At 40.8% G+C, this 10765-nt stretch overlaps 1 protein-coding gene across 2 annotated transcripts in view; it reads left to right on the forward strand.

Annotated features, from left to right (window-relative positions):
- The window catches only part of LOC109031015 (neuroligin-4, X-linked), a 649145-nt gene that overhangs the window by 525252 nt on the left and 113128 nt on the right, over nt 1-10765 (forward strand). For both annotated transcript variants that reach the window (XM_072298040.1, XM_072298041.1), the window contains one exon: nt 5538-5738. In XM_072298040.1, coding sequence (XP_072154141.1) covers nt 5538-5738 — 201 coding nt within the window. The remainder of the gene's footprint in view (nt 1-5537; nt 5739-10765) is intronic.

Below are 10765 nucleotides of genomic sequence, written 5' to 3' on the forward strand. Positions count from 1 at the left end.
ACCATCAATGCACTTCTGCAGCAAATCCCTGAGATGGTTAACCAACTTGCCAGTCCCACATTTAATTAACTCGGCTGGAATGTTTCTGGCCAGGAGCTCTTCCATTCATCAATTCCCTGATTGCTTTGACCACCTCCTCAACTCGAATTTCCATTGAGTGATCCTCGACTATATTTTCAGCATTCCCCGTTTGAAACTCTGGTCGTCCTTCCGTCAATAATTTACTAAAATGTTCGTCAAGCTGTGAGATTGTTATCGGAGATATAATGTCCCGTTTCATGTCCCTTCTTAGACCTTTGATCAGCTTCCAGCTCTCAGCACTCTTCCTTCCCCCCAGGTATGTGTCAATCCTTGAGCAGTTGGTCTCCCAAGACTCGTTTTTTCTTCCTGGTGATTAAAAGACGAACCCTCGCCTGGGCTTTCCTATACGCGCCGCGGGTGTCTGCAGTCCTAGAAGCCAGATAGTCATGGTACTTCCTACGCTTTTCTTCAATTACTTCCTCTACCTCTTTGTCCCACCAGTAGGGTTTCTGTACATCCTTGCTCTCATTACACACACCCAGGGCTTCCTTCGCAGCTGAATGTATACAACTTTTGATGAACTGGTACAACTCTTCTGCAGTATCGAAAGTTTCTACTCCCAGTTTCTCATCCAGCCGCTTCCTGTAGAGCGCTTTCACGCTTTCATGCTGTAAGCTATCGATGTTGTAGTGCACTTGTTCAATCTTCGTTCCTTGTGGCTGGCACTTCTGATGTTGCAAGGTACTCCTCTGCAGCCCATACTTAACCGAAATGCGATCTCCGCCTTGAGAAAATGGTGATCACTACCACAGGAGAACCCCCGGCAAACTCTTACTTGTTGAACCTTCATGGTACTCGTTTGCCTGGTGACCGCGTAGTCGATGATTGACTTCAGCCCCCGAGTTTGCTGAACCCATGTGTACTTATGGATATCTCGATGTTGGTAGAATCCGTTCAGTATTTTCAACTCGTTTTGTTCACACATATCAATGATGCGTGCACCGTTGTCATTCATCGCCTCTTCACCGAAAGGTCCAACAACTTTAGAACCATTCCTTCGTCCGGTTCTACCATTCAAATATCCATGATAATGACCTCCCTTGTCCTTCAACCCGCAGAACCTCGTCGTTGAGTTGCTCAAAGAACTGATCCTTTAGATTGACGGGAGCATCATCATTCACACCATATACTCCTAACAGGCCACCTTGTGACCATGCAGTGTAAGATGCATTCTGATGATCCGCTGGTCTACTGCTCCCCAAGTAGTTATAGACGGACGCAAACTTTTCCGGATAAGTATGGCGACTCCTTGCTGTGCGCGTTGATCTTTACTGACACCACTATAGAACAGATCATAAGTACCTAAGTTTTCTGATCCTGTGCCTTTCTTTTTAGTTTCTGTTAACACGGCGACATCTACATTATACTTTTTTACCTCCGATATAACCTCTGTCAATTTATTAGAAATGCCCTGTACATTCCATGTCCCAAAAACCATCGTCCTTTTCCGTAGTTTGTGTCGCAAAATCCGTTTTTTTCATTATCACCGAGGCTATCTTTATTAGGCTTTTAACATTAAGTTTTTTCCGGGTATCGGGGAGTTAGCCCGATGCCCCAACCCCCAACCTGGAGGACCAGGGTTTGATTTTGGAGTACCGTCTCCTAGACAGGCTGCTTTCACCGCAGCTATGAGCCCTGTCTACCCCTCTGATGAGTGGTTCCTACGCCATGAAGCCGGTGACCATCTCCACCCCCCTTTGAGGCAGGGCTACCAGCTGGGGTCCGCAGATTGCTAAACCTGTGACAGTACTGAGTACAGTCCCCCATACGACGCATTCTATGCCAACTGCAAAAATCCGCATTTTTTCAACCAATGAGCAACGCCCGCGTGATGCTCTTACTCGAATGCGCTTCACATTTTTATAATTCTTTATCACGTAATTAACCCCCGTCGGGAATGGCGAGACCTCTTTCCGAGTTCCCACGAAGGGATGGAGGGCCCGCTCCGCTGGAAAAGGAAACATGTCAGGCGGCGATAAATTCTTTTGATGAGCGCGGCGGAGCACAGAGCATCGTCAAGATGTTTGATTCATGTCGGTCGAGGAGACGAGGCTTCAGCACGATGACGTTCTCCGCTTTTCTCGGGCGCAGTGACAACGTTAGTAATTTTCAAAAATTTACTACGACGATCAATCATTGTTAGGGTTAATCATAGTTTAACGATTGTGGTTGAAGTTACTGTGTCTTGAGCTTTTGAAACTCGATAAATGAACTCAAATCCTTAATAAGTTTAGTGTGAGCCATTTTCTCTCAAATCATGTATAAAAATTAACGTCTTTTAAATGTAATAATGCATCAATCAGGTAAATGAAAGTTTACAATTTTTAAAAAAATGTAGCGCAGACCGCTGGTCAATGTATCAATGGATTCAAAATTTATCGAATTTTTAAGGTAGCAACTTGGCAACGCTGCCATAAAGCTGGAAAAATTCTTTGGGACTTGAAATTTCTAGAAATAGAAGAATGAGAATAATTTCAAAAATGGAAGAATTTCTAGAAATTTTCTTTGTTATAGAATAATATGGACTGAGTTAAGCAGAAAGGAACCAACCCACATTTTGGAAAAAATTGAGTTATGGGTGGTTTTGAACTCAACCACTGCTCTACTATCTATCGCCAAAAATTCAAAGTTTTTGTTGGAGCAAATTTTGCAGAAATTGAACTTGAAGTTTATCTTTTACATTGAGTCTTATGCAGGAGCTTAACTTTAAACCTCTTTTTCTCGGTTCGATCCCGATGTGGCTTGGTTCCTTTCTGTTTAACTCCGTCCATATCATACTTGAAAAATGAAAGCAAAACCGTTTTCAGTTCAGGTATACACAATATACCTACTCATTACCTCTCAAAGAACCAAACTTTTAATCAGATGAATATAGCAATATTTGAACACTTACACGGTGTCTTCTCTATCACAGCATTCTACTACTGTGCATAGAGAAAATGCCACTTGTACGTAAACTTGTGCGTATGTTTCTTCGACTTCCTTGGCGAATTTACCTCTGACTTCAATCTACTGTGCGTCAAGATTTCAATGAAAATGCACACACATTTCTTCAGAGATAAACATTTTATTAAGTTAAATTTCGGAACAATGAAATGCTCATATTTTATCAACCCCTCTTTTTTCCCCATGTCTCTATTTTTTTTTGCTTCTCACACCTTTAAAGTCGGTTCCTAATCTCATATATTTTCCATCCGATAGAAACACACTAGTCTAAAGTTGGCTGCAGGTGCTTAGTCACAAAGCCATTAAACAACAGAAAAAAAAAAAAAAAAAATGCTCATACGATGTTCTCCTCCATAACAGAACTAATTGGATCGGTGTGTGTGCCTTGAAGACCGGTGCCGCACGGTGGATCGAGTCAATTAGAGAGGTCGGACATGAAATTTTGTACTAATGCTGCAGATTTCTATGTTTATCTCGGCACATTTTAAATTTCAAACGGTGTTTTTGAGGAAAATTTCACTAAGAAACCAATGAAACCACTATTAGAACTCCAAAGTCTTGCATACATGGAGTTATGAGCGTCTGAAGTTTCCAAATTTTGTCCGACTTCTCTCGTTGACTCGATCCATTTTGTGCCTGTCGGGACGGACGTTCGGCCGAGTCTTTATTTGTCGAGACCATCGTTGACGTTGCGTTGTGGGCGCAGAGCCGACCGTTTCCCCCGTAAGAATCAGTTTAAAGTAGGCTGATTTTATTTTGCAACGCCAACATTGCCGATTGTAAACGAGAGCGCGTTACGGTAGCCGGCAAGGAGCTGTGCAAACACGGCACTGGATAATACCAATAAAAGCCCCTCGCTCAGTCCTAACGCCGAAAAAATTGGACGTATTCTAATCAAAATGAACAATATCCATTTTGACATGAGCCCTGTCGAGCATGTATTTTTATGAATCTCGAAGTTCATGTCAGAATGGATATAGTTCCTTTTAACGTAAATTGTCGAATTGAGGAGCCTCGATGTTGAGTCGCTTCTCGCCCTATTAGGCCCCACGCGTATCCACGTCGCGGGAACAAAGCCGTCAGTTGCGTGCCTAGGAGAGGACAAAAGGGTTTTCAGCTATTTTTTGTTGGAAACGTCGAAAAATTTCTCTCTTGTGCCCGTGCCGACAGTGGTCCGAACATTGAGCGATTCAAGTCGTTGTACGTGGATGCATCCATTAATGCAGCTAAAAATGTTTGGGGGATTTTTTGATCTATGTGTGTGTGTTTGTGATCGTATCCGATGCCATAATCCAACAGCTAGTCAGCGATCTGACTATTGAAATTGATAGACAAAGCCATAGACAAAGAATACATAGGGAGTATGGTGCAATCCTATTGGTTGAAATGGGTGGTTCTTATAGACTAAGGGAGAAAATTATAGACTAACTGTCAGGTTTCTCGTGGGTTTCCGTTAGTTAGTCTATTACCTACCGCTTTTGTCCATTGCAACCACTCGCTTCCACCAACAGGATCCCTCCATATCCATGTTGTCTTCTTTGTCTATACCTTTGTATATCACTTTCAATAATTGGCCCGCTGGTGTAGTCGTTCTAACATGACGATGGAAGAAAAGCTTTTGAAGAGTATGCTGGATTGGGTTGGGGAAGGAGACGAAAAGGACGCCCTGCGAAAGGATTGCGACATGGGGTTTAAACTCTCTCTTAAGCCCCCTGTCGCCATCCTTTCACTAGCCCCCCCCCCCTTCGTATCCTTCTCGAAGCAACCCAATCCAGTATATTCTTTAAAAATCTTTCTTCCGTCATCTTGTATACAGTACAAATGCCACACCGAAAAAAAGTGAAGTTAATTTAACATTCTAGATGTAAAAGTAGCGTGCAATAACTTAAAAAATGCTGAATTACCTGCTCCAGTAGTTACTTTAGCAAAGCCAAGATATGTAAAACTAACTGCTGCGGCGGGTAATTCAGCATTTCATGAGCTCTCGCCCACTTTTTTTTACATGCAGAATGTTAAATCAACTTCATTTTTTTATCGGTGTACCTGATGCCCGGTGAACTTAACCCTACAGTATTACTACGTTGAATACTAAATGGATTGCATTTTGCAAAAAGGAACCACTAGCATTGCAGTGTTGCTAAGATTGTGTAACTCCTTTTGTCTTGGAAGAAAACCCCGATTATCCATTAATAGTTTCTATTTTACTCGCTAAAAACTGTAAATTTAAGACAAAAATTACCATCTAAATTTCATAGTTTTTCACGATTTCCGCAATTTTATTGCAAAAGATGAAGTTGCACAATCTTATCATCATTGCAATGCTAGTGGTTCCTTTTTGCAAAATGCAATCCAAATAGACTAATGCCAGATTTTACGATACTTTTCGCAAAAATCGCAATACTTTTTTTCAGTGTATGAGTAAGCGAAGTGCTTGTCGAGATTAAGCCTGTGGACTTGGTAGTAGTTACGCAGAATTTAAAGTGGGAAATGTGTGCGTTTTTTTGTTTCAGGGTTTCTGAATGCAAACGTAGCGCCGCACGTGAACGCCCGCGTGGCGAACTACGGGCTCATGGACCAGGTGGCGGCGCTGGACTGGGTGCGGCAGAACATCGGGCTCTTCGGCGGCGACCCCACGAGCGTCACCCTTGTCGGTCACGGCACTGGCGCCGCCTGCATCAACTTCCTCATGATCTCCCCGGCCGTCGTCTCCGGTAAGTCAACCAGTCAGAAAGAGACCCTCCACTGGTATCTTGGCTATCCTGCCGTGCTAAGGAAGAACGCCGTATGAACCTTTAGGCGTTGCCAAATTTCCTTTGGTAAATCACGAATTTCCGGGAAATGTTTTATATATTTGTCAGATAATTTTGTTTGCAATTTTATCCAACGTTCTTGAAAATTAATCAGAAAGACATTCATAACTTTCCTCAAATATAAACATTTTATCGAAGGAACTTTGGCAACTCTCGAATGTCCATACGGCGTTTTTCCGTAGCACGGCAGTATAGACGAATGTTTGCGAGTAGATATGATTGAAGTTTTTAACTCACTGCCAACCTTCGTTACAACTAAACGAAATTTCCTCCTTGCGTCGGTGCGCCTACAACATTTGGTCTCCATGCTGGCAGCAATGACAACCACATCTAAAATTGCCAACCCACTGTTTATTTGGCTTTTGATTGTTTATTTAGATTCATTTTGGGCACTAGATGCCGAATTGAAATGATGAATAAGATGAGTTACACACCGCAAGAACTATTCAGTGTCCCAGTCCAGGTAGGTAAATTATATCATCAAGCTTTTGGATAGGTACCAGCCCTGCCCTGATTTAGGGTCCAGCCCTGCAATCGTAGGACTGGCACTCTACCAAAATGTTGGTGATGCCATTTTAGCACCCAGCCTTAGCCTGTATCATAGAGATATTCGATTCAGTTTCAATTTTATTCCAATAAAGATAAAAGGATAATCGATAAGAGGATCATCTTTAAATAATGCATAGGCAACATACACGACATGCAGTAGTAATCATACCTACTTGCGCTCTCTGAGCTGACAAATCAACGAAGAGCATTTTTCGTCTAAACTATGTGTGGCCTATCGTAAATAAGAGATCGTGAATGAGGATGAATCGAGATAGGAAGCATCATGGATGAGCAAAATAATAAATTCTTTCTGTTCAAAGCACTAAAAAAACACAGCCGATGACTTGGAAAATTAGTGTGGCGGCGAGTGCGATTATTGCGAATAATTTATGTGTTTTATTTGCCAAAACACAGAGCCGACACAGTCGGTCGAAGCAGAATATTTATTTCAACCGATAAATCTGTTCACATAATGATATTACTTGTGGATTGGCTCCATCGTCAACGCAGCTGTGCTTCACGGTGCAAAATTTCCTTTTATCTTTTTTCCGAGGAGAAAACAAAGTTTTCCTTTAAACCTTGAACTTTTTTGAAGCAATTGAAGGAATTTTGACCGATTTTCCCCTTCTTTTTTTCTGTTTACTGAAAAAGTACTACCATCCCTTCAGGAGATGTCACTTAAATTTTTCTTACTTCGAATGGAAAACTCAATGAACCCATGCAATATTAACAATATAAAAAACAACCTAAGTAATCCAGGATAGGTTGCAAAAAAAAGGATGCCGGTATGTTTTGAAGTTTTACAAAATTATTTTTAACAGGCAAAATTAAAAGTATGAGCCCCCCAAAAAAATCACAATCAATAAATGAAACACAATAGAATGAGTCGTCGATCTCTCGTGTAATGCGAAACAGAGACTGACTAATTTGTTCCTCTATCTAGATGCAGATGTTATTTACGTCGGATTAAGTTTTCATTTATTGCAATTTCGGTTTTCTCCTAAGCATCTTTCATCATAAGCAATGGCTTCAAAACAATCATTTTGAATTTCATGTGCCTCTGCTTTCCTTCAATGTGTTTTCGCCAAATACTTCTTATTTACTCCGTTGCAAAACCATCAGAAAATCACAAGTACCCAGAAGAAGGCCGCACACAATCTCCTCGGGCGGAACTAAGATCAAATCTAATGTAGTTTATAAAATAATGAAGGTACTACTTCGTCAACATTTTGTAGAGCAAAACTCACCCGAATGGCTGATGGGTATTATAGAATTGCCACCGTGCGACGGGATTAGAGCCGAATTGGAAACGAAGCTCCGAGGTGCGGAAATGAAGGTAAAAACCGGAAACAACCGGGAGAACCGGAAGTGGATTTGAGGCGAATTGTATCGACGATGAGGGCACATTGCACCACGCTTTTGCACCGAATCCAAACAAAGACAAGTATTTTAAGACGCTGCGTTTGTAGTCAAGCACTTTTAAGTTCGAGTCGTGATCACACTATCAGTATTTTTGTCAATATTTCAAGGTCGCGCAGTTAGTTTTTTTTTGTAATTTTCGTCATGATCAGCCCGTTTGTTGATGCATCGGTCGGAATGTTATTTCCGGTCATTATTAATATCTTACCGAAATTCGATTCCCGTGAACTAGAACTTCAGTTTCCTGAAATGGGAAAGTTGGATAATCAATAAAAACCGAAAGTCAGCCCCTGCAACCTAAGAGTAGTGGAAGATGAGACCTTAGTTCACGAGAGCAAATACTTGGGACTATCCACATGGAAAGGAACTTTAAGCAACAAAAACTTGAGATCGAGTCAGTAATCGTATCGGGATAAAGAGCAGTATTCCTTGAATATACTAGCAAAAAATTCCAATCCGGCCCGAAGTTTTTGGGGTTTTAAATTTTCAGTTATAAAAACGCAGTTTCGAGAAAAAGCTCCTTGAAATTTTAAACTGCCACGCTCAGGAGGCAAATCTACATTGTAATATAACGTTTGTCATCTGTTGGTTTTAAGTGATATAAAGTAATCGCAATTCATTCTTCAAAGTACAAGATAATTGTTTCGTCAAAATCTCGCGAAATCTGACCAACACCTTGAAAACCTCCCAATGCACATTTTCCTCCGTAAATGAAGGTTCCATACCGCGCGGAAGGTCACATTTAAGGAAAACTATTTTGAAACAGTTGAATGGAAAAAAAACTCGGAACGTAAGTTTTTGACGTAACATATTCTGTAGTATCCCAGAAATTAATTTGCAAGCAGTTCGGTTCAGTTTTGTGTAAATCATGGGAGTAGTGTTGCATTCTAAGCCAACAATTTCGAAACCTAAATGCTGATTAATACTTAAATTTAAGCAGTATGCTTAAAGAAAGGAATAATCACGGATCGTAAATGAAAATGCTCATTTGAGCAAGCAATGCTCGACTAAAATATCGAATGGTTGTCGACGCGACGCAGATGCCAGCTGCCGAATACAACTATTCGTGCTCTGAGGATGGCCGGGTTGCGTGCGAAAAATTGAAGGCGCTTCGGTTGCGTTTCCGCACAATTATGCGCCCAGCGCGTCAATCCGTAATCGGGCTGTTGATTGCTGCAGAGAGATTGATCTGAAAATTTTCTCCTTTCTACTTATATAATTGCACCAAAGATGCAATCTCTAGCTTCACTTGGACGTAATTTTAAAATTAGGAGCCATTATTTCTGGCTCATTCCTCAAAGCACATATTTATAAAGGGATACTAATGACTAATGGTACATTTCGCAACAATAATGAGGTAAAGTGGTTCTTCATTGCAAAAGTCTACGTTTGCGTCCTAATGAATCGGTCTGTACTTATCGCCTTTCAATTTTCTGTAAATGTACTTTAGATCATGAAGAACGTACTCTCAAAATTTCAAACTTCAGTGTTGCTTCGTTTTTTGTTTGAAAATTAAAACTTGAGAGATAAATTAGGCGACGTCTGATGGAGGAGGCTGATACTGGTTGAACCTGTCCAATCATCCGTAAAAAAGCACGTTATGTAGGAGTGTTTTAAAAGTTTGTACAGCGAAATGAGGTGTTGAATTGAATCGTGGCTTTTGGACATTTTCACTTGAAATTCGGCCGATCTTTATCCTCTATATCGAATTGTAATCGGTTCATCATAAAAAAAATATATCCTGTTTAGAAGTTATCGGAACATGATGGGCTGAACAGCGTTAGATATTAAAAATAATGGAAGATACGTTGTAATACATAATTTATTTTAATTTATTTTTAGAAGTTGATTCCCAGACTTTTCGTTGTGTGGTTCGTTTTCCTCGTGAAATATTCAAGAGAGAACATGTAGTGCTTTCATATTCATACCCTATCTAGAGGTCCATTTTACTGCAAATACCATATCGCATACTCTCTATAGCCACGTGCCGTCGTAAAGGTCTCCCATCAATGAACTCGCGCTTCCCCGACACAACGATAAACGATTACCTCGGATAAGTTGTCACGTCAGAAGGGACTCGGCAGAAGTTCTCAACTCGCGAGCAAATTGGAGGAAAGCCGCGCATTTATTTCCTCCGAAACTCTCACTCAAGATCGTTGACTTTTCAACTTTATCGGAAAGTTCGGGAGGGTCGCACGGGCGAGCGAGTCCCATGGAGAATGACTCGTCCACGTTTACGAGTGATAGTTTCAAATCGAGCTTACACATGCTACGGATACTCATAAATAATTGACGACCCTTAACACGGTATTTTATTAAATGTCGATTTGCTGTTTGGTTGGGCTCTTATTAGGGTGCTTTACCGGTGAATAAGGGAGTTTTACTGGAGGAATAAAGTATCGCCGAAGTTCAAAATTATCCGGAATACAGACTAATTTAGCATCGTAATATGCTTGTGGAGTGGAACGCAAAAACTTTGGGACATTCCGGATCCATAATTTTACTATCTCTTACAAGCGAAGGTTTCAATTGACAGGATTTACGTGGCTTCTCCAGTTATTTTTATTTTTATTTATTTTTTTTTTTACTCGGAGCACACGCAACTTCTATCTTGATTTTCTCTTTGATTTAAGATTTGTGCGATGATTTTAAATAAGTGGATAACGTTTTGCCAACCAGGGAACGTTCACGAAGAACAATTTTTAATATATCATGGGAAGAATCAGTGGACGAGACAATTCCTGCGCTTTTTTGGTAATCTGCCACAAAAGAAGAGAGCTCTACTTAGTGCCGCTTAGGCTTATGCCATGAAAGAAAATTGGCTTAAAGGAAAAGGAGGACCGACCTGCTAAAACCAATCGACCTTTTAATTTAAATCATGATGGTGTAGTATGCTAGAACCGCGCGGGAACTAGTTTGACAGATTTTGTGGAATTAGCTATACTCTTTAAATTTAAGAT

Source organism: Bemisia tabaci, chromosome 3 (assembly GCF_918797505.1).
Source record: "Bemisia tabaci chromosome 3, PGI_BMITA_v3".
NCBI lineage: Eukaryota > Metazoa > Arthropoda > Insecta > Hemiptera > Aleyrodidae > Bemisia > Bemisia tabaci.